This window comes from Phyllopteryx taeniolatus, chromosome 5 (assembly GCF_024500385.1).
Source record: "Phyllopteryx taeniolatus isolate TA_2022b chromosome 5, UOR_Ptae_1.2, whole genome shotgun sequence".
Taxonomy (NCBI): Eukaryota; Metazoa; Chordata; class Actinopteri; order Syngnathiformes; family Syngnathidae; genus Phyllopteryx; species Phyllopteryx taeniolatus.
The window spans coordinates 16,007,798-16,028,590 of NC_084506.1; the positions used below are offsets into that span (position 1 = coordinate 16,007,798).

At 40.5% G+C, this 20,793-nt stretch overlaps 3 protein-coding genes across 5 annotated transcripts; all 3 read right to left on the reverse strand.

The window, feature by feature from the left end:
* Window positions 1-19: 19 nt before the first annotated feature.
* Window positions 20-5,591, reverse strand: zgc:77752 (uncharacterized protein LOC393862 homolog). 3 transcript variants are annotated; one of them, XM_061773064.1, is made up of 13 exons: window positions 5,273-5,591; window positions 5,045-5,181; window positions 4,884-4,964; window positions 4,679-4,797; window positions 4,392-4,529; window positions 4,040-4,311; window positions 3,677-3,970; window positions 2,981-3,181; window positions 2,800-2,916; window positions 2,627-2,728; window positions 2,466-2,546; window positions 1,586-1,696; window positions 20-1,503 (listed from the first exon to the last, which is right to left on the reverse strand). In XM_061773064.1, the coding sequence occupies exons 1-13, from the start codon at window positions 5,309-5,311 to the stop codon at window positions 1,381-1,383; spliced, it is 1,815 nt and encodes a 604-aa protein (XP_061629048.1). In that variant the 5' UTR covers window positions 5,312-5,591; the 3' UTR covers window positions 20-1,380. The 3 variants fall into 3 exon arrangements, with proteins under 3 accessions (XP_061629048.1, XP_061629047.1, XP_061629046.1); XM_061773063.1 differs by having other exon boundaries at window positions 5,045-5,233; XM_061773062.1 differs by having other exon boundaries at window positions 5,045-5,591.
* Window positions 5,592-5,719: 128 nt separating this feature from the next.
* On the reverse strand, window positions 5,720-13,008 carry LOC133477839 (ADP-ribosylation factor 4-like). Its single transcript, XM_061773072.1, has 6 exons — window positions 12,807-13,008; window positions 11,542-11,622; window positions 11,348-11,457; window positions 9,840-9,911; window positions 6,721-6,846; window positions 5,720-6,639 (listed from the first exon to the last, which is right to left on the reverse strand). The coding sequence occupies exons 1-6, from the start codon at window positions 12,871-12,873 to the stop codon at window positions 6,556-6,558; spliced, it is 540 nt and encodes a 179-aa protein (XP_061629056.1). The 5' UTR covers window positions 12,874-13,008; the 3' UTR covers window positions 5,720-6,555.
* Window positions 13,009-15,612: 2,604 nt separating this feature from the next.
* Window positions 15,613-17,456, reverse strand: LOC133477840 (galactose-specific lectin nattectin-like). Its single transcript, XM_061773073.1, has 7 exons — window positions 17,370-17,456; window positions 17,186-17,248; window positions 17,025-17,052; window positions 16,816-16,901; window positions 16,526-16,660; window positions 15,971-16,091; window positions 15,613-15,899 (listed from the first exon to the last, which is right to left on the reverse strand). The coding sequence occupies exons 2-7, from the start codon at window positions 17,246-17,248 to the stop codon at window positions 15,826-15,828; spliced, it is 507 nt and encodes a 168-aa protein (XP_061629057.1). The 5' UTR covers window positions 17,370-17,456; the 3' UTR covers window positions 15,613-15,825.
* Between the last annotated feature and the right edge of the window lie 3,337 nt (window positions 17,457-20,793).

Below are 20,793 nucleotides of genomic sequence, written 5' to 3' on the forward strand. Positions count from 1 at the left end.
CAAATATGACCCCAAAAGGTTCAGGCTTTTAAACATGTTTTTATTTTTATTTATTTCAATTTCCTTAAAAAAATGAATTGATGCAGTTGAACCTGTGGGTGAGAAAAATAAATGGAGTGGCTGCCGTAAATAGTAGCGCTACAACACGCTACCATTTCATAGTCAAAAGAGCACATCTCCCATTAATTAAGCAACAGAAAGGTCAATTAGCTGTTGAGGACAATTACTCACTGTCTGAATTTCCACGTCTATTTTTGAATCAACTTACCTTTCAATTTCAATTAGGGTCGGTGTTAGTCAATTGGAAGCTTTTTATCGCACAACACCTTTTTGACTGACACTTCACACATCCAAACGGCGGCGGTAGAAAACAAGGCTAAGATCATCTTTCAAGCCATGTACCCTATTTTCTCAATTGCTCTGACAGTAAGATGACATGTCAGGGTTTGATTATTAGTGGTGCAATTGGAGTTTTAGCCACCAAGATGTACGTGGGAATTCATGGTGAAAAGGTTTATCCATCCATCCATTTTCTGAGCCGCTTCTCCTCACTAGGGTCGCGGGCATGCTGGAGCCCATCCCAGCTGTCATCGGGCAGGAGGCGGGGTACACCCTGAACTGGTTGCCAGCCAATCGCAGGACACATAGAAACAAACAACCATTCGCACTCACAGTCATGCCTACGGGCAATTTAGAGTTTCCAATTCATGCATGTTTTTGGGATGTGGGAGGAAACCGGAGTGCCCGGAGAAAACCCACGCAGGCACGGGGAGAACATGCAAACTCCACACAGGCGGGGACGGGGATTGAACCCCGCACCTCAGAATTGTGAGGCTGACGCTCTAACCAGTCAACCACTGTGCCGCCTATATAAAAATCCCAAATAGTTATTAGAGACAAGAGAGTGAGAGCATGATGCTGAACAAGTGTGACTTTTTTTTTCTGTAATAGCTGAAAAATGTCCGATGTTACATCATAATGTGACAATAATCCATCATGCAGAGAATGCCAAAAATGTTCACACCTTTTTGGTTGACAAGTTATCTAAAATGTTCTTGCTTTATTGCTATTTTGGAATAATCCAGATTTAATAAAAAATAAAGGGGGTCCTTGGTTTACCAACAGCGCTCCGTTCATACGGTGCACTAACCAGAATTTACGTGAGTCGGAAAATGACGCATATGTCATAATTACAGTAAATATTTGCATGAAAAGTAAGTCACAGATATAAAACAATCAAATGAAAAACAGTATGTCAGTAACTGAGGATGTCTTGTGACCATGTATTCTCTCACCACTCACGCAAACTAAATCATTTCGCACCATTCGTAACCTCAAAACCTTCGATATGTCAGAATGATTGAAAATAATTGGTCCAATTCAAAGTGTCGCGTCCCAGCTGCAGGCTCTCCGGATGTAACTGTTCCTGTGAAAGGTATCCCGCAAATGGGCCCTCAAGAGAGTTGTTAAATTTGCAAGGCTTCCTATGTCCTCTTGAGGTCGCTGTTGAGTCAAAAGGCAAATATCTTCGTTGTCATTCTTACCTCACTAAGGAAGAAGCACATTGCACTGTTGTTTCTCTTACCTTTGTCAGTGCTTGTATCAGCCGCTGCAGCACGCCATCTTCTCTGTGTGGACACAGGCTGGTCACCGTGTTGATACAGCTTAACAAACAATAGATGGTGTGCCTCTGTGACTGAAAGGACATTACTGTATGATTACGAACAACTCCGCACCAGAAATTTCAGGATTTGAAAATACAGTGGGATCAGACATCAGACCACTTCCTGGTGTTAGCTCTACTCCAGGCAGCATTTAACCAGGCCAAAAGCTTTCTCTTCCTGGATAATGTTTGCCTGCATGACATCAAGACTAATCCAAAGCTACTCTGAATAACCAGCTCCAAGTTCAACATTTATTTACTCTCTTATTGAAATTTTGTGTGATTACACAGCCCAGAGTGTTTATGCTGGAACAGCTCGTCATAATGAGAAAATAAAAATCCAGAAGAATCATCTGGGTTTTTCTTCATGGTTGTGAATAAAATAGTGATTCAGCACCACAATTTACAAATATGATGGTTTACATTTCTTATATGTACCAGAAGTGAAGATAACACCAAGAAAGAGACAGCAGAAGAGGTCTATTAGGCCACTTAAAGGTTATGAGAAGGGTAGGGCTGACTTGATTGGATGCTTTCCAAAAGCATCCAAGTACTATGGTTTTTCTGGTGCCTTGACATTGCCACATTGTTTTTCTGTCTTACACCCAAAAATTCCAATATTTCAGAGCTGAGAAGTCTCATGTCTCCATTGCTACTGGCCCCAAAGAAGACCTTATCTTTTGAGCTACGTCTTTTAAAGGGAAATGAATGAGTAGTTGGTAGCTTTTTCTCCAATTCCTGTGATTAAGACATAACTCAGCATTAACACAAGTACAAAGGAATATCAAAAATGCTTCTGTACCTTCTTGAGCATATCTAGAGGCTTCCTGTTGCTTCCCGCACAACTCAATCTTGCTAATTCCTCAGCACCAAGAACAGGCTCCTGTGTAAAGATGGATCACATATGTTGGAAGATTGAGTGAATTGTAAATTGATTGTGTCGTGCTAAGTCCATTGACTGACATTTAGCTTCTCCAGCCAGGTCCACAGCAGATACGTGAGAACCCGAGGATCTAACTCTGTCACCAAAAGAGCCCAGCCACATTCGCTGCTGTTCAGTTCCTCCTGTTGGGAAGGTGAGTGACTGACTTTGGAATTCAGTTTTAAATACAAATGGGGAGCTATGGCATTCATACCTGTAGAAGAAACGATCGCTGCAGAATGGTTTCTTCTGGTGGACCTTGGTCTGCCATCGCTTTGGCAATGGTGCGAGCCACTGAGGTTGGGCGTGGATTGTGTGCACTCCTGCACAACTGTTGAGGAATCACCATCTGTCAGCATTTGCTGTACATTTTGTAAACAGTCATTATCATTTACCTCAATGTTGGAGCTGTACTTGGATTGAGCCTTTTTAGCTGTGCGTTTTAACTTCCTAGCAGAGTTATTGCTTGGCTGCATATTATGTGTATGAAAGTTCTTGGTGATCAGCTGTGATGAGAGTGAGGCAGTCTTGGCGCTCAGCGGTCTCGGATCAGGTCCTATCGCATCCGATGTACACCAGGGACTCCTCTCCAGATCCTATACGACAACATGCAATGGACCAACAATGGTTAACTTTTGATTTGTTCAGATTTGCAATTAATTTCCCCCAGAATAAATGATGTAAATTGAACCAATCTGTTCCAAAGGATGAACTATAGCTGTCATATTTACTGTCCAAGAAATGTTGATATTGATGCCTTGTATGTCAGGACTGTCGAGGATCATGTAATTTAAGTGATGCAAGCATCGTGTAGCATGAGTGTACAGTTCTTTATTATTGTAGACGTTGCCATATTGTAATGAGCAACCAGAAAGCAGACCAGTGTACCACTTTCTGACATTGCATACATTAGTTCTATTTCGTGAAATATGGTAATTTTCCTCTTTGCCAACTCTGGTGGATTAAGTGTAACGAAAAGGGAAACGAAAACCACTTGTTAATCTTAAAAGTGTTCACTAAAGTGAAGTCTCACTTGACATGACGGTGGTTTGGGCTCCGGATTTTTGTGTGAGAAAATAAACCTAATTTACCACCATCTTGCTGAGGTCAGAGTCACTGTAGCTACGCTTGTCCAGAAGCAAGTCCCTTTTCCTCTCCAAAAATCCCAGTGGCTCATCCCAGGAGGACACAGAGCCTGAGCCCACCCGTGGGATGTTGTGGCCCTCCCTCAGCAAGGGCAGGAACTGTTTGGACTCCAGGGTCTCCCTCACCACTCTGGTCAAGATCCTCAATGCTGACCTCTTCTCCAATTCAGCGTTTATCTCCGGAGCTGCGGGGACTCCCATAGACAAGCAGGAGAGGTGCACACACAGGAGGTACACCACCTGATGAGATGGCAAGTGGGGGATCAGTGACGCCCTACAGTTTGTGACACGTGACGATCAAGTCCTGACCTTGGGTATGTATCTGAGCGTGCGGGCCTCCTGGCCGTGCAATAGGAGCGCCTGGCGGTTGAGGTAGTGCTGGAGGGTGACGGGGGCTCCGTGTCGGAGGCTGAGGTCTGGGTACTGAACCAGCTGCGTGCCGAGCAGGCGAGCAAAGTCGAACACCTGGCTGATCTGCGCTCGCGTTTGGATGGAGCGCGGCCTCTTGATGCGCACATAGTGGACGGCCTCGCTGGGACTGATGCGCAAAGTGTAGATTAAGTAGCAGGCTATTAGGACCCCTGTGGAGCAAGCAGTCCCAGTACTAAGTTGTGTATTGCGTGCTGTCATGCCTACTGGGATACAACTGACGGAACCAAACCTGTTCTGCCGAGGCCTGCGTGGCAATGCACCGCAACCCTCCCTTCCCCCACCGCGAAGGCCAGCACTTTCACTCCATCTATTATGCTGACCAGCGACGATACGTAGAAGTCTGGCATGCCAAAGTTGTAAAAGTATACTGAAAAATAAACACACACGCAAGAATCCTTTGGATGACCCGTGCAGACATACATAGACCATGTTGCCTTTTTAGCCAGGCATTTCGCTGCTCCACAGAGCGTTATAGTTGTGCAACACTTTGAGAATCACTGCTATACAGTCTCTTACTGTCATTCTCCATGAAAGTCTGTGGCGAATAGGTGAAGCCACTTTTGGGATCCAGGGGTGGGCCACAGTGAGCGTGCTCACCTGGCATTTGCATGTTTATGATGGATCTGATGTTTAATCTAGGGAAGATTTCACATTATGAAAAAAAACACAATGCCATCGCCCACGTCTGTTGTGTACTTCAGACCCAAATTGAAGGCAGTACCTTTGGAATTGCTCGATGATGTTGTACTTGTCCATCAAGCTTTTGGATGGTCGTGCCATGGCGATGATGTCATCAGTCACCCTGGGATTTCAGGTAGAAGTTACATCGTGAATAATCTATCACCTCATTTTCCTGTTAGAAAAACAATCAAATAGTCCTACCATGATGAGAAAATGCCTCTGATGACCTGCTGGTTGGCTTTCCAACATTCTGGTCCCTCATAACGGCAGTCCACACCACCACAGGCCAGCAGACACAGCAGCTTGGGGGGAATCGCCTTCACCAGGTTCTCCCGGGCCTGGGAGTAAGCGGGTCGCGGAACGGGAACGTGCGGCATCAGGGTCTGCATTCTGCACCAGAGAGCAGTAGTAAGTTCACTCAACACTTACCTTTGGAACTATATTGGACAGAGGCGATATAATTCCCATTAATTGTGTTTAGCCCAATCCATGAGTGCGTAAAGGTAAAGAAAGTGAAGCAGAATACGTGTTCCACGACGCTAACACAATCGGCTGCTTACTGAGAGGCAGACGCAGAGCTGACCCAGCTTGACTAAACCTGATTAGCAGCCATAAATGCATTAGACTAATTAAATAGTGCTTATACCTCCACATACTGTATCCATGTCCTGATTGCAAAAGAAGCCTTTGTGTATCGATATAAGATGAACAGCACACATGGAAATGATTGTTGTGGTTCTACTTTGATACTGACTGGTGTTTTTAGACACACCCTTAGGAAAATAAATAAATAAATAGCACTATCTTATACTGGCTCTCATTAAGACTGCCGATAAACACATTTTCATGGATAAGACGTTGGCAACAAGACAAGTATATTTTTAAATCTTTATTGTTTACTTTTTTGTAAAGCATTTTAAAGCAAATTAAAGTTATAAACAGTCAGATATTTTAAGGCCCAAGAGCATATGCGAAAGGTCTTGTTCTTCCAAGGTACCGGAAACAATGTACACATTAGTACGCTACTACGGTGTGTGTGTATATATATATATATATATATATATATATATAAGTATTTGGTAGCAAACATTACAAGCAAAACAAACACCTACATGTAATGCAAACAATTTTAGCAATGAATCATGTGGTTCAACAATTTTTTGTTAGATCTGACTACTTTATAAGTCAGAACAAAAGCGAGGAAAGGCTTGGTTGTTTATCTATAGAGGAAAACAGTTTGCAAAGAAACAGCACACGCAGAAAAAGAGTACAAAAGTATTTTTAAAGTCGCAAAAGTAGGAGTCTTAGGAGGGCGTGAGCATTAAACATGAAATAAAAAGAGGCTGTGGAAGGCACAATGTTCCTTTTTGGATCCATTCAGCGGTGGTCAATGTGGTAGAAGACTTCAAAGAAAAATCACTGGTATCCTGGTCCAGATATGTTGAACAGAACTTTACACAACCCAACCTGACTGGAATTACTCAAGTGGTCAAACTGCATCGTTTTCATGATGACTTTCTCACAGATTGTTGGTCATACAATGGAATAAAAGTAAGACAATGACAACCCCGCCTGCCCAATCCATAAAAAAAAAAACAACGAAAAAAAAAAAACCATATACTGGCCACCAGCCATGTCCTCCGCAGCCGAAAGACCAAATGTCGAATGTCCGTGTGAAAGTTCACGCTTTCATCCGCCCGGTTGATCCGCGTCTACTTGGAGAGCTCCGTGGAAAGCCAGTCGAGTCCTTCGTACAAGCCAGTGCCCTGGGTGGCGCAGGTCGCCTCAACGTGCCACTGCAAACAGCAAGTGAGGAGATGACGAGCGTATACGCAATCTGCAGACGCTTTGCTTACAGTCGGTCTCGGCGTACTTACGAGTTTGTTCCTCAGGGTGTTGAGACCCAGATGATCTGTGAGTTCGCTGATTGTCAGGGCGTTGGGAAGGTCCTGTTTGTTGGCAAACACCAGCAACACGGCATCTTTCAACTCCTGCTCGCCCAACTGTATGTAGAAAGAGTTGACACCAATGCTTATCGTCATTCGCTAATCCCAAAACTGCGAGCAAAGATGAAGCGATAAAGTGGAATCCTGAGGTTCTACAATTAGCAATTCGACCCAAAATCTTGAAAAAGCACGGTGAAGGTAGTGGTTAGCACGTCTACCTCGGAGGCGAGAGGCTCTGGATTCAAGTCACGTCTTCCAGTGGGAAGTTTGCATGTTCTCCCCATTGTAACGTGGATTTCATGCTCTTTTTTTAAATTCAAGACTCAAGATTTCCAGCCTTTGCACTGTCCAGTCAGCTCATCATTTTTTCAAAATCCATCACTTATGGCTCTTAGAACGTTGAAACAGAGTTTGGAAAGATGCTACAACCACAGTCGTTAGCTTTTGTTAAGTATTAAAGTAAAGCCTTTTCTCTTGTCGGGGCCTCAGCGTGAGCGGAGGCTTTGATGGGCACGTCTGGGCTGTAACATCCTAATCAATGATGCGTTATAGCACGGGAATAAATTACCAAATTATATTAGCAAATTGAACATTGGAAGGCATTGTTTTGATGCTGGTGCACAACAGTATATGATAGCAATATAAGGTATCAATGAAGTGTTGGTAACTCTACCAAGATGGTGTACGATTCTTTTGCATCACATAATAGTTAAGCTTGTGTGTTAGTTTATATTTCTACTTGCATGACATCATGTGATTTCTACTGCCTTGAGGCGTGTGGGGTCCATTCCTCGCCTTACAAGGCGCACCACAAACAAATGCATGCAACTTTCAGACATGCAAACACCAAAGGCATGAAAAAGGTGACAAAAAAAATAAAATTGTAGGAGGGGTCTGGGGGGATACCCTGGGCTCCCGCAGAGATTTCTTTGGCGATTTTATCATAAATTAAGCAATCTGGAAGACTGAATAGTGCAATAAGGCAAGATAAAAAAAAAAAAAATTCTTCACGCAGAAAAACATTTATTTACATCGCTCAAGTACATGTGGACGTACAAATTTAAGATTATAATTAAATTTGCAGCGGCACGGTGGGCAAATGGTTAGAGCGTCAGCCTCACAGTTCCCGCCTGTGTGGAGTTTGCATGTTCTCCCCATGCCTGCGTGGGTTTTCTCCGGGCACTCCGGTTTCCTCCCACATCCCAAAAACATGCATTAATTGGGGACTCTAAATTGCCCGTAGGTGTCAATGTGCCAGCTTCAAGCTGTGCCACATGAATAGCAACTACCTCTTTAAGCACTCTCATTCTGGAAAAGAATTGACTAAAATCAGTCTGTTTCACTTCATTTTTCACTATTACTAAATTCAAAGGCTAATCCCAAATGCATCCTCCAGGAAAATATTATGTACAATATTTTTCAGTTTTTATTGGCCATTTCTGAATTTGAAGTTCGTTCCTTCGGTCTTGTGACATAATCCCTAACATTGCTCCGTCGCTTAATACGTTTAACATTGACATCCATAAACTAATTAGATAATTGTAGCCGCGTTTCCTAATTAATACAAGATGTACTAGCAGATCAGCTCGTCGCCAATGTTACGTGCTTCGCTGTTCTGCTGGGACCACAACCAGGGCCACGACCCGCAGCACCTCAACACGAAAATACAGAAGACCAGTGCAACAAATACGACACTGGTTGATCTGATGAGCAAAAATTTTGCTTAAACGTAAGAGTAGCAATAGATGATATCCGCTCCAGAGGTGGGTAGAGTAGCCAAACATTGTACTCAGGTCAGAGTGTGACTTACTGTTACTTGTGACTTACTGTTACTTGACAATGTGACTCAAGTAAAAAGTAGTCCTCCAAAAAGTTACTTAAGTGTAAAAAGTACACCGTGAAATAATTACTCAAGTATTGAGTTAATAGTGAGTAACTTATGATTTATTTATTTACTTTTTTGACCACAGCATGAACATCAATTAAATAAAATAAAATGTGAATGTGCAAATTCTGATGTGTGTGTGTGTGTGTATGCAATTTGCTGCACGGTGTTTTCTCAAGTTATAAGTGAGCTGAAATATCCACGTTTGGGCAGACAGTGCCAGTAAAATACTACAATACACGAAAGCTGTTGTTTTTGTTCGTCTAAATGTAAACAATTTGCGGCCGTTGCCGTCATAGTGACGACGACCTTCCCAACATGGCCGACACATAAGCACGACGATCAGCGGGGCAGGCGTATCTAGTGTGAATACCTATGTCCGGGAAGCCCAATAGAAAACGTTGCGTGAGGTCATGTGACTGTCGTTTGATTGGTGAACTAGACTTAAACGCCACTCCCGCTTAAACTGGATTGGCGCAAACAGCGCCTGATGCAGAACTTGAAGTCTCGTGCACGAAATAGTTGATAAATAAGTAATAATTGATAAATAAACGTAGCGAGCGACATTTCGATCATTGTAGCGGAGTAAAAGTACCTTTACTTGGATGGTGGATGTGTGGAATGGATCTCGCTGATGTTCAAGGAGTGCGAAACAGCCTATGACGTCAGTGACGGCTTGAGCGACCCCCCCACGCAGGGAAAAACTCATCTGCTCTATATGAGTCACGTAAGTGGCCTATTTTGAGTTTAAAACGGTGAATTTCGCCGAAAGAATTTTCTGTATGAACTTCACTATAAATATAAAACTGACACCAAACTAGCCGAGAAAAAATTCAGCTTCCCTCATCAACACAACAAATGTCCAAAATAATAGAAACACCTATACACAGGGGTTCCGGCGTTCCCGACATACAGTACAGTATTTGAATGTTTTTAACTTGGCTGTGTTATATTACTGGCCTATAAGTGTTTTCATACACATCTTCAGTAATTATGACTTAAATGATAGACTACGCCAAGGTCCGACTTGCGTACGGAATGCAACTTGGGGTCCTCACTGACAGAATGTATTAAACAATACAAAGATAAGGCTGCATGTTGATTGACACTTTCAGAGAGGAATTATCACCAGTCAGGCCTGTTCATAAACACCGATAATACCCACCATCTTGGAGAGCTCATCTGCAGCCTCAGCCACTCTCTCTCTGTCATTGCTGTCCACTACGAAGATGAGGCCCTGCAAGACGAAAGCAAATCTGATGACCGCCACATATGTGAACGACACGTCATCTGGTGTAAAAACTCAGATTTGAATTTTTTTTTTTTTTTTAGAATAAATAAATTAAAAATGTTAGCTGGGATAGGCTACAGCACGCCCGCGACCCTAGTGAGGAGAAGCGGCTCAGAAAATGGATGGATGAAGTCAAAAATGTGTGTGTAGGTTACATGTTCTCCCCATGCTTGTGTGGCTTTCCTCAAGGTACTGAGGCTTCCTCCCACATTCTAAAAACATACAGTGGTGCCTTGAGATACGAGTTTTTCAAGAGATGAGCAGCCATTCAGACTTTTTTTCCCGTGACTTGCGAGCAACAATCTGACATTCGAACGCTATATGTGGTAGTGCCCTCAGCGCTCCACATCAAACAGCAGTTTAGCAGAAATAATTAGTGCACAAATCTTCAAAAGAGGCTTCAAGCTGTTTATTGCTGTATAAATTTAACAGAGCAAACAAAACTATCCGTTGTGTATTTCAAACAACCACTATGCCTCCGCTAGCTTAAAGCTAACACATAAGGGGAAATACCATAGATTGGTTAATGGATAGCATCTGTGTGGCAGTGATAACCCTTTAAGCAACAGGTATATGAACACAAACAGTGAAGCAAAACTTGTAGACTCATAATATAACAATATTCACAGGCATAAATGCTTCGGCTCTGCGAAGAATGACTAATATTAGTGTGGCTTACTGAGGAATTATGAGTCCATATAGTTGTATGTCAATATTATACTGCCCCCAGGTGGACAAGGTGCACACACCGGCAGGAGCAGCATAATGGTCATTGAATTGAAGCAAAAACCGACAAAAAAAAAGTAACATTTTTTTACATTCCATTTAATAATGTGATGACTGTTTTTATAAAGTACATTTTAAGAGCGCTGTTTTCTTTCATAAAACATGACAGTTACAAAAGCACGCCCAATCTTTGAAATTTTTTTTCTCAAGAACTTTCTTATCAATCTTTATTTGTAGATAGAACATATTTAGTCTTTGTGTGTCAAAACCTTTCCAAACGCAAAATGTTTTCAATCCACTGCAGCCTTGCTTTTCACCAGAAGGTGTCACTGTAATTGCAGCCTCAAAAACTTAATCCATTTTTTAAACAATTGGGCCACAAAAGCTTCATTTGCCCATCACTAAGAGCAATAGAAAATGGATGGAAATTCAAAATGTACGTAATACTACATTAGATTGTTTTCAATGTGAACACTCTGCGAGGCCACATGACATAAATGTGTCGACACATTTGAGTGAAGGTAAACAGAGTATTTCTATAACTCAAGATGATTTTCACACCTGACTCACAGTTAAGGCAAGCGGACAACTGCGTTTTCTATCGCCAGCTTACAGACATTTTCCATTACACTTTGGCCCGACGCGAACACTCATACCTGTGTGTTCTGGAAGTAATGTCGCCACAGGGGTCTGATCTTGTCTTGGCCACCCACATCCCACACAGTGAAACTTATGTTTCTGTATTCCACTGTCTCCACATTGAAACCTGACCACGAGGAGAGAAAATAACGACAGACCTTAGCGTAAAACGACATAGGAGTAAAACAGGTTATTGTGGACAACTTTTTACCTATAGTCGGGATGGTAGTGACAATTTCGCCAAGCTTCAGTTTATACAGGATGGTAGTTTTTCCAGCAGCATCCAGACCAACTATGGGAGAACGTGTTGTGAAATGACAAGGTACGACAGGTGGATGATGACATTACATAATACAACAAAAACCTGGCTATCAGAACGTAGGTATGTTACTAAATACTGTATAACGGCCGCCATTCTCTTTCCATTTTCCTGTGCCGGATTTCGGCCACGCAGATTTAGCAGACGTCCACCAAAATCGTGTTTTCTATTGTTTCGCGCAAGGTAATCCTTGTTCTTTTGAGATTACGTCATCAGGAAATCCCTTTATCACTTCGTTTTGGAAATGTTTAATTCCGATGAGATTTTCTGTATTTCTGACAAAGATAAAAAACACACATTCATAGGATTCGACCACGATAAAAAACAATTTCTGTGATCCAGTTATTATTCTTGTTTTCTGTTAAGTTTGAATTAATTCTAACGATGCGATGCACTTGCTCTCAGTTTGCCCTGAAAAATGAGATGGCTCGAGTGGACGCCGCCATCGCAAAATTGGGAAATGCTCTTTTTAAACTAATAAGACTAACAACATCCGGGCATTTTTCGACCAAAGAGTCAAGGTTTCAGTCACAAATTTCCTAATGGTATACCTTGATTTCTGGGCAAGAGCATTCGTGCTTGTGAAATCCTTATCAGATTCTTACAAATTTGGGCTCATTTTATTCGCATATCACTACCTAGTTTAATAGACAGGTATTTAAAAAAATTGTGACATCTACAGAACGTACCAATTTGGTTTACAAAAAAGGAATGCCGTCAATTTCCTTAACATTGCATAAATGAACAGATCCGGATGGGCATGAACGCAACATGGTAAATGTAAAAAAAAAAAAAAAAAAAAAAAAAAAAAAAAAAAGTCAAACTGCAGAAGTTATACTGGTAGCGTAAAAATGGAGAATAAAAAGTCGATGGACAATTAAGATTGAGTCAAGTTATTCAAGTTACTCCTAAAAGACGACAATTTTCAGCTGCTTTGATTTGGGGGGATTTTTTTTTTAATCTAGATTTGTTTTTGAACCAACTCCGCCGTCATTCCCCCACCCCCCACTTCCGTAAACTCTGACGGGCTGTCTTTAAATTCAACGTTCTGTAAACAAATGTAAATTAATGTTTGAAACCTACCGGTGGAGCCATTCTTGACTTTAGCGCGCGTCTAAGCTAACCGTCAACCTAGTGCCCCCACGTCCCTTACTCACCCATTAAAATCCTCATTTGTTTTTTGCCAAAAAGTCGACTAAAGACTGTAGATATGGTCAGGCCCATGACTGCTGGTGAACGTTTGATTCTTTGCGAATACAAAAACCCTTAAAAAGAGGCCAACGCGTGGGAGTTGTTCGTGTTGCTTTTTCGCAAGACAGGCGGACCGACTGCCACGTCCGGGGGACAACGTGGAACGCATGACGTCATTGCCTTCTTCTGCTGTAATTGCGGTTGGCAAACTACCTGAATGACGTATTACCGCCACCAACTGGACTGGAGTATGGCATGAGAACACGTGACTAAAATAAAATTAAAAAAAACTAAGTAAAACAAGAAAAGAAATAATAAACGAAATAAAACGAAACTATAGCACAGTATAAAATGTATCTGTATTGTACTGGATAATTCGGTATTTATGAGGAAATGACGCTGTACCAATCATGATAGCCGTTTTCTTGAACAGACGCGACAGTAAGAAGAAAATTTTAAAGTTGCTCCAATTTCAAATAAATTTGTTCCGTTATTAAGGGCTTGGAAATCCCTTTAAATGACACTGAGATATCATTTTAAAGATCTCACGTTAATTGACACTTTTAAAAAAAGGTAGTGAATGAAGCTTTGGTTACCTTCCCCAGTTTGGTTGACACCATGATGATTATTGTGGGATATTATTCGGCTTACCAAAGAACAATTTTCCTGGACTAAATTTATAATTCCCACATTTCAAGATGCATACAGGTAGACATTATCGCTGTGTCGTTAGTAGGTGTTGCACTCTTGTGGTGAACACGTGTACTAGCAACTGATCGTCATTTTAAGTTTTATCCATTGAAATGAATTGAAATGTCATTAATCAGTTCCAGCCCTCCCCCAAAACGACAAAAAATGTTGTTGCTATTTTTCAAATAACACCATTGTATAAAAACATAATAAAATGAAATATAACAAAGTAAACTGGTTTTATAAAGTGTAATTACTGTACGCTGGGACAAGCCGAAAGTCACACAACACTTGTGTGCGTATTAGGCCGTTCTTGCTTATTTATTTGAAGCAGTCTACTCTTTTCCTATGTTCCTGGGAATTTACTTACCACCGTAACGCTGTGTCTATTTGACTACCATTAAAGCATATCAATCCAGAATTAATTCCTATCTATAGCGTTCACAAGTTTTTCACCATTTCAGTTTTCCGTATTTTGGGGGCTTGGCTTAAACAGAGCCCAGTGACGCACTTGGGTGTCCGCCACAAGTCGCCCCTCCCCCACTAAATACAGTAATTTGTACCCTACCACTACGGCTATGCCGTCACACCGTATATGCATCTTGTGGCAATGCAGAAAGCGCAAATAGGTTCGTATTTCATCGACTAGTTGTTAAGTTCCGCAGATAAAAAGCAGGTGAGTTACACTGACAGATTTGTCCTTTTTTTCCAGGTGGCAATTCTCAGTGAGTTTGAACGGTGTTGACTTAAGGGCCCTTAAAATACATACAGTACATTCTCGCAGGAGAGACGACCTTGCAAAAACTGGAGTTTTCAGGTATTTTGATGCCCCCCAAAAAGGTGATTACAAATAAAAATAATACACGGGCCAGAACGCTATCGTGTAGATTAACTGTTATGATTGTCTCCCCAACCCTTTTCAGCTCAGAACTGGGCGGTCAATTGTCTCTTAACACACCACACACCACGGGATAATCGCTGAGGATGATCTTTCCGAGACATCCAAGTATCGGCTGTTGCTGACTTTGATCGAAAATATTCAAATTTGACCCATTTGTCGGTATGTGTATAAGGCTGGCTTTACACTGCAGTGTGTAGATTTCAAGTGACAGAACACAGATGTCCAAATTGCACATAAATAACTCCGCAAGCATCAACTGTGGCACGGTGAACTACTGGTTAGCAGATCTACCTCACAGTTCTGAGGACGCGGGTTAAAATCCCGGCCTCGCCTGTGTGGAGTTTGCGTATTCTCTCTCTGGATTTTCTCCAGGTACTCCGGTTTCCTCCCACATGACAAAAACATGCGTGGTAGGTTGATTGTAGACTCTAAATGTTAAGGAAATTGACATTGTGTGAATGTGAGTGCGAATGGTTGTTTGTTTCTATGTGCCCTGCGATTGGCTGGCGACCTGTTCAGGGTGTACCCCGCCTCTCGCCCGTAGATAGCTGGGATAGGCTCCAGCACACCCGCTACCCGCGTGAGGATATGCGGTACGGAAGATGGATGGACGGACAAGCATCAACACAGGGCAGTGACAGCAGGAATGTAAACAATCATCGAAAGTTGAAATGTTTATTTGGCCCCCCATTGATTTAAATGTGAGTAGTATCAGCTAAATGCCGTCGGAAATTGTTTTGCTTATTCAATGATTGACTCCTGAAATATAGCATATTTGCACCCTATTTAATGTTCTGTACACCCTAATGTAGCCAGCCTATTTAAACCCTGTTTAATGTTGTGCAGACTGTCAAAAACTACCGTTACCTAACTAAATTAAGCTTTTGACACTATTCTAGTTTATTGAGATGTAACTGTACACTCAAAGGTTTTTGGCACACTGCATTATTATTATTATTTTTGTAATTATTTTGATAATTTCTTCATCACCTTTTTTTTTCATTATTGCACTACTTTAATTTTAAATCCTGCATCGACCTTTAATAGTGGTTTGCATTGTGCTCATTAATGACCATGCATTCTTATATCTTCATAATTATAATGATTTTTAAGTATTAAATTCAAAGCAACAAACTCTTTAATATGGAGTGTGTAGGCGGGAAAAAAAAGACAAAAACAGATTTTGATGCAAACAGATTACTTCATTTACCAGACAGATGCTCTTTGACATTACACATTTGTCGCCAATTATAATTGAGCATTGTGGAAGAAGAGAAGAAGAGTTGATAGTTAACCTAGAAATACAGCAACACCATTAAAAGTTTGATATTGTTTCACTGAGTCATCATGATGAGGGAACTCAATTCTGATATCACCAGGTCAGCAATCCTTGGCTAAACAGGATACACATCTCTGATACAGACATATACATTCTCGTCCGTGCAGAGCGCAGTTTGCCAAAGTCCATCTGTAAAAAAGACATTTTGAAGTATAACAGAATTATATTCTTAGCAAACTTTAATCACTATTTTTACTTACCACTGTCATCAAGCTCTACACAGTTACCAGTGGCGCTATTAGGCTCTGGGTCAGGAGTAGCATTGACATCAAAGTTAAGAAAATCCTCTTCAGAGCCATCAGCCCATATGTAGTCACCATCCTGGAAGACAAAGACACACTCGAATATGTCAAAGGTGAAGACAACGACTGCTTGGATTTGCATCGGCTGTTTGCTTGTCACAATGTAATCCAGTTCGATTGGTTCCACATCCAACATTGTCACACTAGATTTTGAGTATTGTGTATGGAGGTTAAGGTTGGGTGATAGGAATTATAAAGAATTTACAATTCATCATGAAAGAAAATAAAAAAACTAAAGACTTCCCAGTGGATATTTGACAAATGTCAATCTCTCGGTGGGTTAGTTAATTTGTACCAACCTGTCTTCAAGTACGCAACTGTACTCCTCCTTTCTTTAATCTGGTGACAAGATTGAGGCTGGAGGAAAAATTCATTTTCTATGTGGCAAAAATACTTCTACTGAGCACAAGTGATGGGATTCAATCATAAAGTTTTTAATGGTCAATGTTCCACCTCAATTGCATCATGGAGTCCAATCCAGCCTTCGTTGGCATTATCACCACCAGCTCGAATCAATTCACGAACAAATGCATTTTCCAGATCACTGTGAATGGAGGCCAGATTCCCACCAAGAATGTTGCAGATGCTCTGATGGTAAAAGTGAGTAAACAAGTTCATTTCACTCGTTCAGATCCATCAGACAGTTGGCAAAAAAAAAATTGGCCCAAAGTGTTCAGTCAACAGACAGATGGATCACTGATTGGAATAGAATTATTGTACATCACAACTATTGATTTCCATACCTCTGCATCTGCAAAGGTCCTCGCTTCACGTTCGTAGATGTAACATTTACAGTCCAAACGAGTCCACCCTTTAGGACAGTTATTTTCTGCAACACAATTTTTGTTTTCGGAACAAAACAAGACATGTAAATCAAATATGTTGTCAATGCTAAACAACAACAACAACAATTATTGCTCATTTGAAAAAGTATTCAGTCAAAGTGACCAACCTTTGTGATAACTCACTCGGTTAGACCACTGTGAAGAAGAAAAGCACATTGTTTAAAAACAGACTGCAGATCTTTAGCATACATGTATACACCAATACATTAGACACAATCGTAAAAACAGTATATGTTTATTTAAGTCAGTGGGTGAGATTTTGACTTACGACTCCATTCAACAGTCCACTGATCCCGCAAAGGAGGAACAACAAGTGAAGGGCAAATGCCATCTGCAATGAAAGAAAAATACCTCAATTTCTTCACATTAATTATACATTTACATTTGACCACTTGAAACAAAACTGCAGTGATTAAGGTTCTAAAATAGGATGCAAGCGAGTGTGGAATTACCTTTGCAGTTTACGTTTGATGCTTGATGCTTGCTGTTCAGGAGGGCGCGGACCAGCCATATATATATTGGATTGACTTGGAATGTCAAAAATGTAATTATGTAAATGTCACAAATGACGAGGTCCTTAGACGAGGAAATAACTTCTTGTTAGTCAAGTATGTAACCTAACGATAAAGAAAAAACAACCTGCGGTATAGCACTGCTGTTTTGCTTTTGTGGTCCAAGTTTTGAACCAAAGCGGTCACTGGTAACCCAACTTAGGTTCTAATAAAGGAATATTTTATTTTTTACATTGACGACGTAACCCGACTTCATACGTAAGTCGGAACACGCCGTAGTCTTACTAACCGATGCAAACGCAGTAAAGTCATGACTACAGTAAATGTTTGTCTTGAAAACACTTCTAGACGATAAATATAAAACAAATGAAAAATAATAAGCATGGTGGTAACTTTGTGTGCCATCTTTTGCTGGCCTCAAACTAGTTCATTGCTTGCTATTTGTAGCCTCAAAACACGTCAGGACCATCCTAAACCGTATCAGGCAATACTTGAGCCCGCTTCAAAGAGCCATTCATCTCCAGAAGACCTTAAAAAAATGGACTGGAATAGCCTTTGCCCAAATCCTACCGAAACTCTTCAATGTCACTATTGAAGTCCTCTTTAAATCAGTGGAGTGCTTCAGGGTTCAGGTGTCGGCCCGATCCTATTGTCCATCTGTTTGCTTCCCCTTGGCAAGATAATAAATCCTTTCACCACAATGTCTTAACATTGTTACATGGATGACACCTAGATGTACATGTCCACACAATTTCAACACCCTTTACAAGGTAGGCAGTTTAATAGCTAGTTTAGAAGCCACCAAAGGACTGGATGACAAAACAATTTATACCATTCACCCGAAAATGTGATTAAAGTACATAAATACATTGGTTAAACCTCCAGAAATCTTCACCTTGGCTTACATTTCAATCATAATATCTATGTATTAATAATGTATTTCATCAAGTCTTTTTCAAGTCACCTTTTTAAGGCATTTTCTGTTCACTGATTTGATGCAAAAGAGTTGCTATACTTGGCAAAAATGTTGAAGGGACAGTATGACTTGAAAATTTAATTGCATTGACAGTTTAGTGAAATGCCTTGCTAGGCTATGTAATTAGTTCTGCATTATTGAGTAATTACACCGTTTACCCAATTATGCTGGTGTAGTCACCTTTCAGGACATCATATACTAGTATAGCGAACAGATCAGACTGGTTTGTCAGGATGATCTTCAAATTAATATTTTGGTTTCCCAATAGCATGTCCCCACACAGCTGTGTAACAGAGCCATAAATGATCTCACTATAGAGGCCGGCACAACAGAAGCAAATAAATGTGTACAAATGTTTCATATATTCAAATTTTACACTTTAGGTTTTAGTGGACTAAATTTACTGTGGAAGACAATCTAAGTAAAAAGTGCTGTCAAAATGAACCCGTACTAATGATAAACACAGAAGATAATTCAACTGGATCAGTTGTATACCAACCAAATAGGCATAATTGTCGTCACACGAACAGGTAGTTTTCCGTCCTTTGACCTTATGGAGAAGTTATGATGATGGCGGGTGTGCTAAAAATTACGAAACCTCCTGAGTGTCATCTAAAAACAAATTTGTCTGTCTGTTGCTGATATGGACAAAATTTGAAATCCTGATCATAATATATTTCCAGATATATACTATTATTCATTATCTTAATTCTGTTTATCTATAAAACACATACACTCCAATCAGTTTCCCAGCTGTTTTAAAATTTAAATAATATGTACTAATGTAACAATGTTTACAGTAAAATATTTTAACCTGAGAGTCTGCTTAATCTATGGAAGACCTTAGAATGAGGAAAAGCGTGTGGCATTGTCACAAGCTAATTAGCGATGAGGTGACACTCAGGGACCTGTTACCTTATAATTAATGGCACACCCATCATGATTCCACATAGTTGGTCATAATGATGGATGCTTTCAGCGAAGACAGTGAAGTATACGTTTGGTTGGTATCCAAAAAAAAATCCAGTTTGTCTGCTTCACAAGGAGTGCTTGTCAGCTACACGCTGTTCTTATTGTTCATTTTGACAGCACTTTTAATTTTGTTGGTCTAAAATATCTTTTACAAACATAAATAATCTAAATATCCTGAAATTTGAATCTGATAAATCAGCAGTAAATTTAGTCCACTAAAATCTACAGTGTGAAGTTTAAATGTGTAACGAAACACACAACCACGCACTTTTTTGTTATTTGATACGTAATCACTTTTATTTAGGCTACCGAACAGAGCATCTCGGTTACAATTCCAGCATTCCCAACAAATCGTACATCTGCTCCCAATGAATTCATGACTGATTTGTCATACTTCTGAATATGCTTATTTTATTTGAATATTTTTAATTCTTAATATGCTTAATAGTTTATTTTATTGATTTTCTCCAAATTTGATTAGCTGTGGCGCTTGCTTTGCTTAGCATTTAGAGTTCAAATGTGTGTGAGTGTTTACAAAAACAGACCAATCAACTTCATTAAGTTTTTGTGGGGTTCTCCACAAACCCCAATTCCAACGAAGTTGAAACGTTGTGTAAAATGTAAATAAAAACAGAATACAATAATTTGCAAATCCTTTTCAACCTATATTCATTTGAATACACTACAAAGACAAATATATCTAATGTACAAACTGATACATTTTCCTTTTTATTTATCTTTTTACAAATATTCGTGAATTTGATGCCTGCAACGGTGGCCTGGAAGTGCAAAACAATATAACACATTTTGAAACAGTTTAACATTTCAGAAAACACAAAAACAAAAGCAGAAAAACTTTTACAAAAAGATGAACCAAATTACAATTACCGACACCCGGAAAGGGAGGGCTTAAGAAATGTGATCAAGTACAATATATTATATATACAGCATCAAACGCCTCTACAGGCTCACTGTTCAGGGCGTCCACATATACAATCACTATTTGGGATGGACATCTCGTTACATCTGCGTAGCCTACCCTTTCCGCGATGCAGGAGCCAATCATGTTGAGGCGGGTTTTGCCGCGAAAAGCCGTGGGATTTCCAAGAATGTCTGTGAAATGGGCCCCTCCTTTTCCGGGTGTCCGTAATTGTAATTTGGTTCATCTTTTTGTAAAAGTGTTTCTGCTTTTGTGTTTTCTGAAATCTTAAAGTGTTTCGTCTTTTGTTCTTGTGTTTTCTGAAGTGTTAAAGTGTTTCACAATTTGTTATATTGTTTTGCACTTCCAGCCCACCGTAATATATATATCCATCCATCCATCCATTTTCTGAGCCGCTTCTCCTCACTAGGGTTGCGGGCATGCTGGAGCCTATCCCAGCTATCATCGGGCAGGAGGCGGGGTACACCCTGAACTGG

Excerpts from the sequence above, each read along its gene's own strand:
- LOC133477839 (XM_061773072.1), bottom strand. The coding sequence starts at position 12,873 with ATGGGCCTGACCATATCTACAGTCTTTAGTCGACTTTTTGGCAAAAAA. Across the intron at positions 11,623-12,806 it reads ACAAATGAGGATTTTAATGG|TTGGTCTGGATGCTGCTGGA; the intron begins GTGAGTAAGGGA and ends GTTCTCCCATAG. Across the intron at positions 6,640-6,720 it reads ACACCCTGAGGAACAAACTC|TGGCACGTTGAGGCGACCTG; the intron begins GTAAGTACGCCG and ends TGCTGTTTGCAG.
- LOC133477840 (XM_061773073.1), bottom strand. The coding sequence starts at position 17,248 with ATGGCATTTGCCCTTCACTTGTTGTTCCTCCTTTGCGGGATCAGTGGA. Across the intron at positions 17,053-17,185 it reads GTGGACTGTTGAATGGAGTC|TGGTCTAACCGAGTGAGTTA; the intron begins GTAAGTCAAAAT and ends TCTTCTTCACAG. Across the intron at positions 15,900-15,970 it reads TGTAGAGCTTGATGACAGTG|ATGGACTTTGGCAAACTGCG; the intron begins GTAAGTAAAAAT and ends TCTTTTTTACAG.
- zgc:77752 (XM_061773063.1), bottom strand. The coding sequence starts at position 5,232 with ATGCAGACCCTGATGCCGCACGTTCCCGTTCCGCGACCCGCTTACTCC. Across the intron at positions 4,530-4,678 it reads GACTTTCATGGAGAATGACA|TATACTTTTACAACTTTGGC; the intron begins GTAAGAGACTGT and ends TTTATTTTTCAG. Across the intron at positions 3,971-4,039 it reads CGCTCAGATACATACCCAAG|GTGGTGTACCTCCTGTGTGT; the intron begins GTCAGGACTTGA and ends CCATCTCATCAG.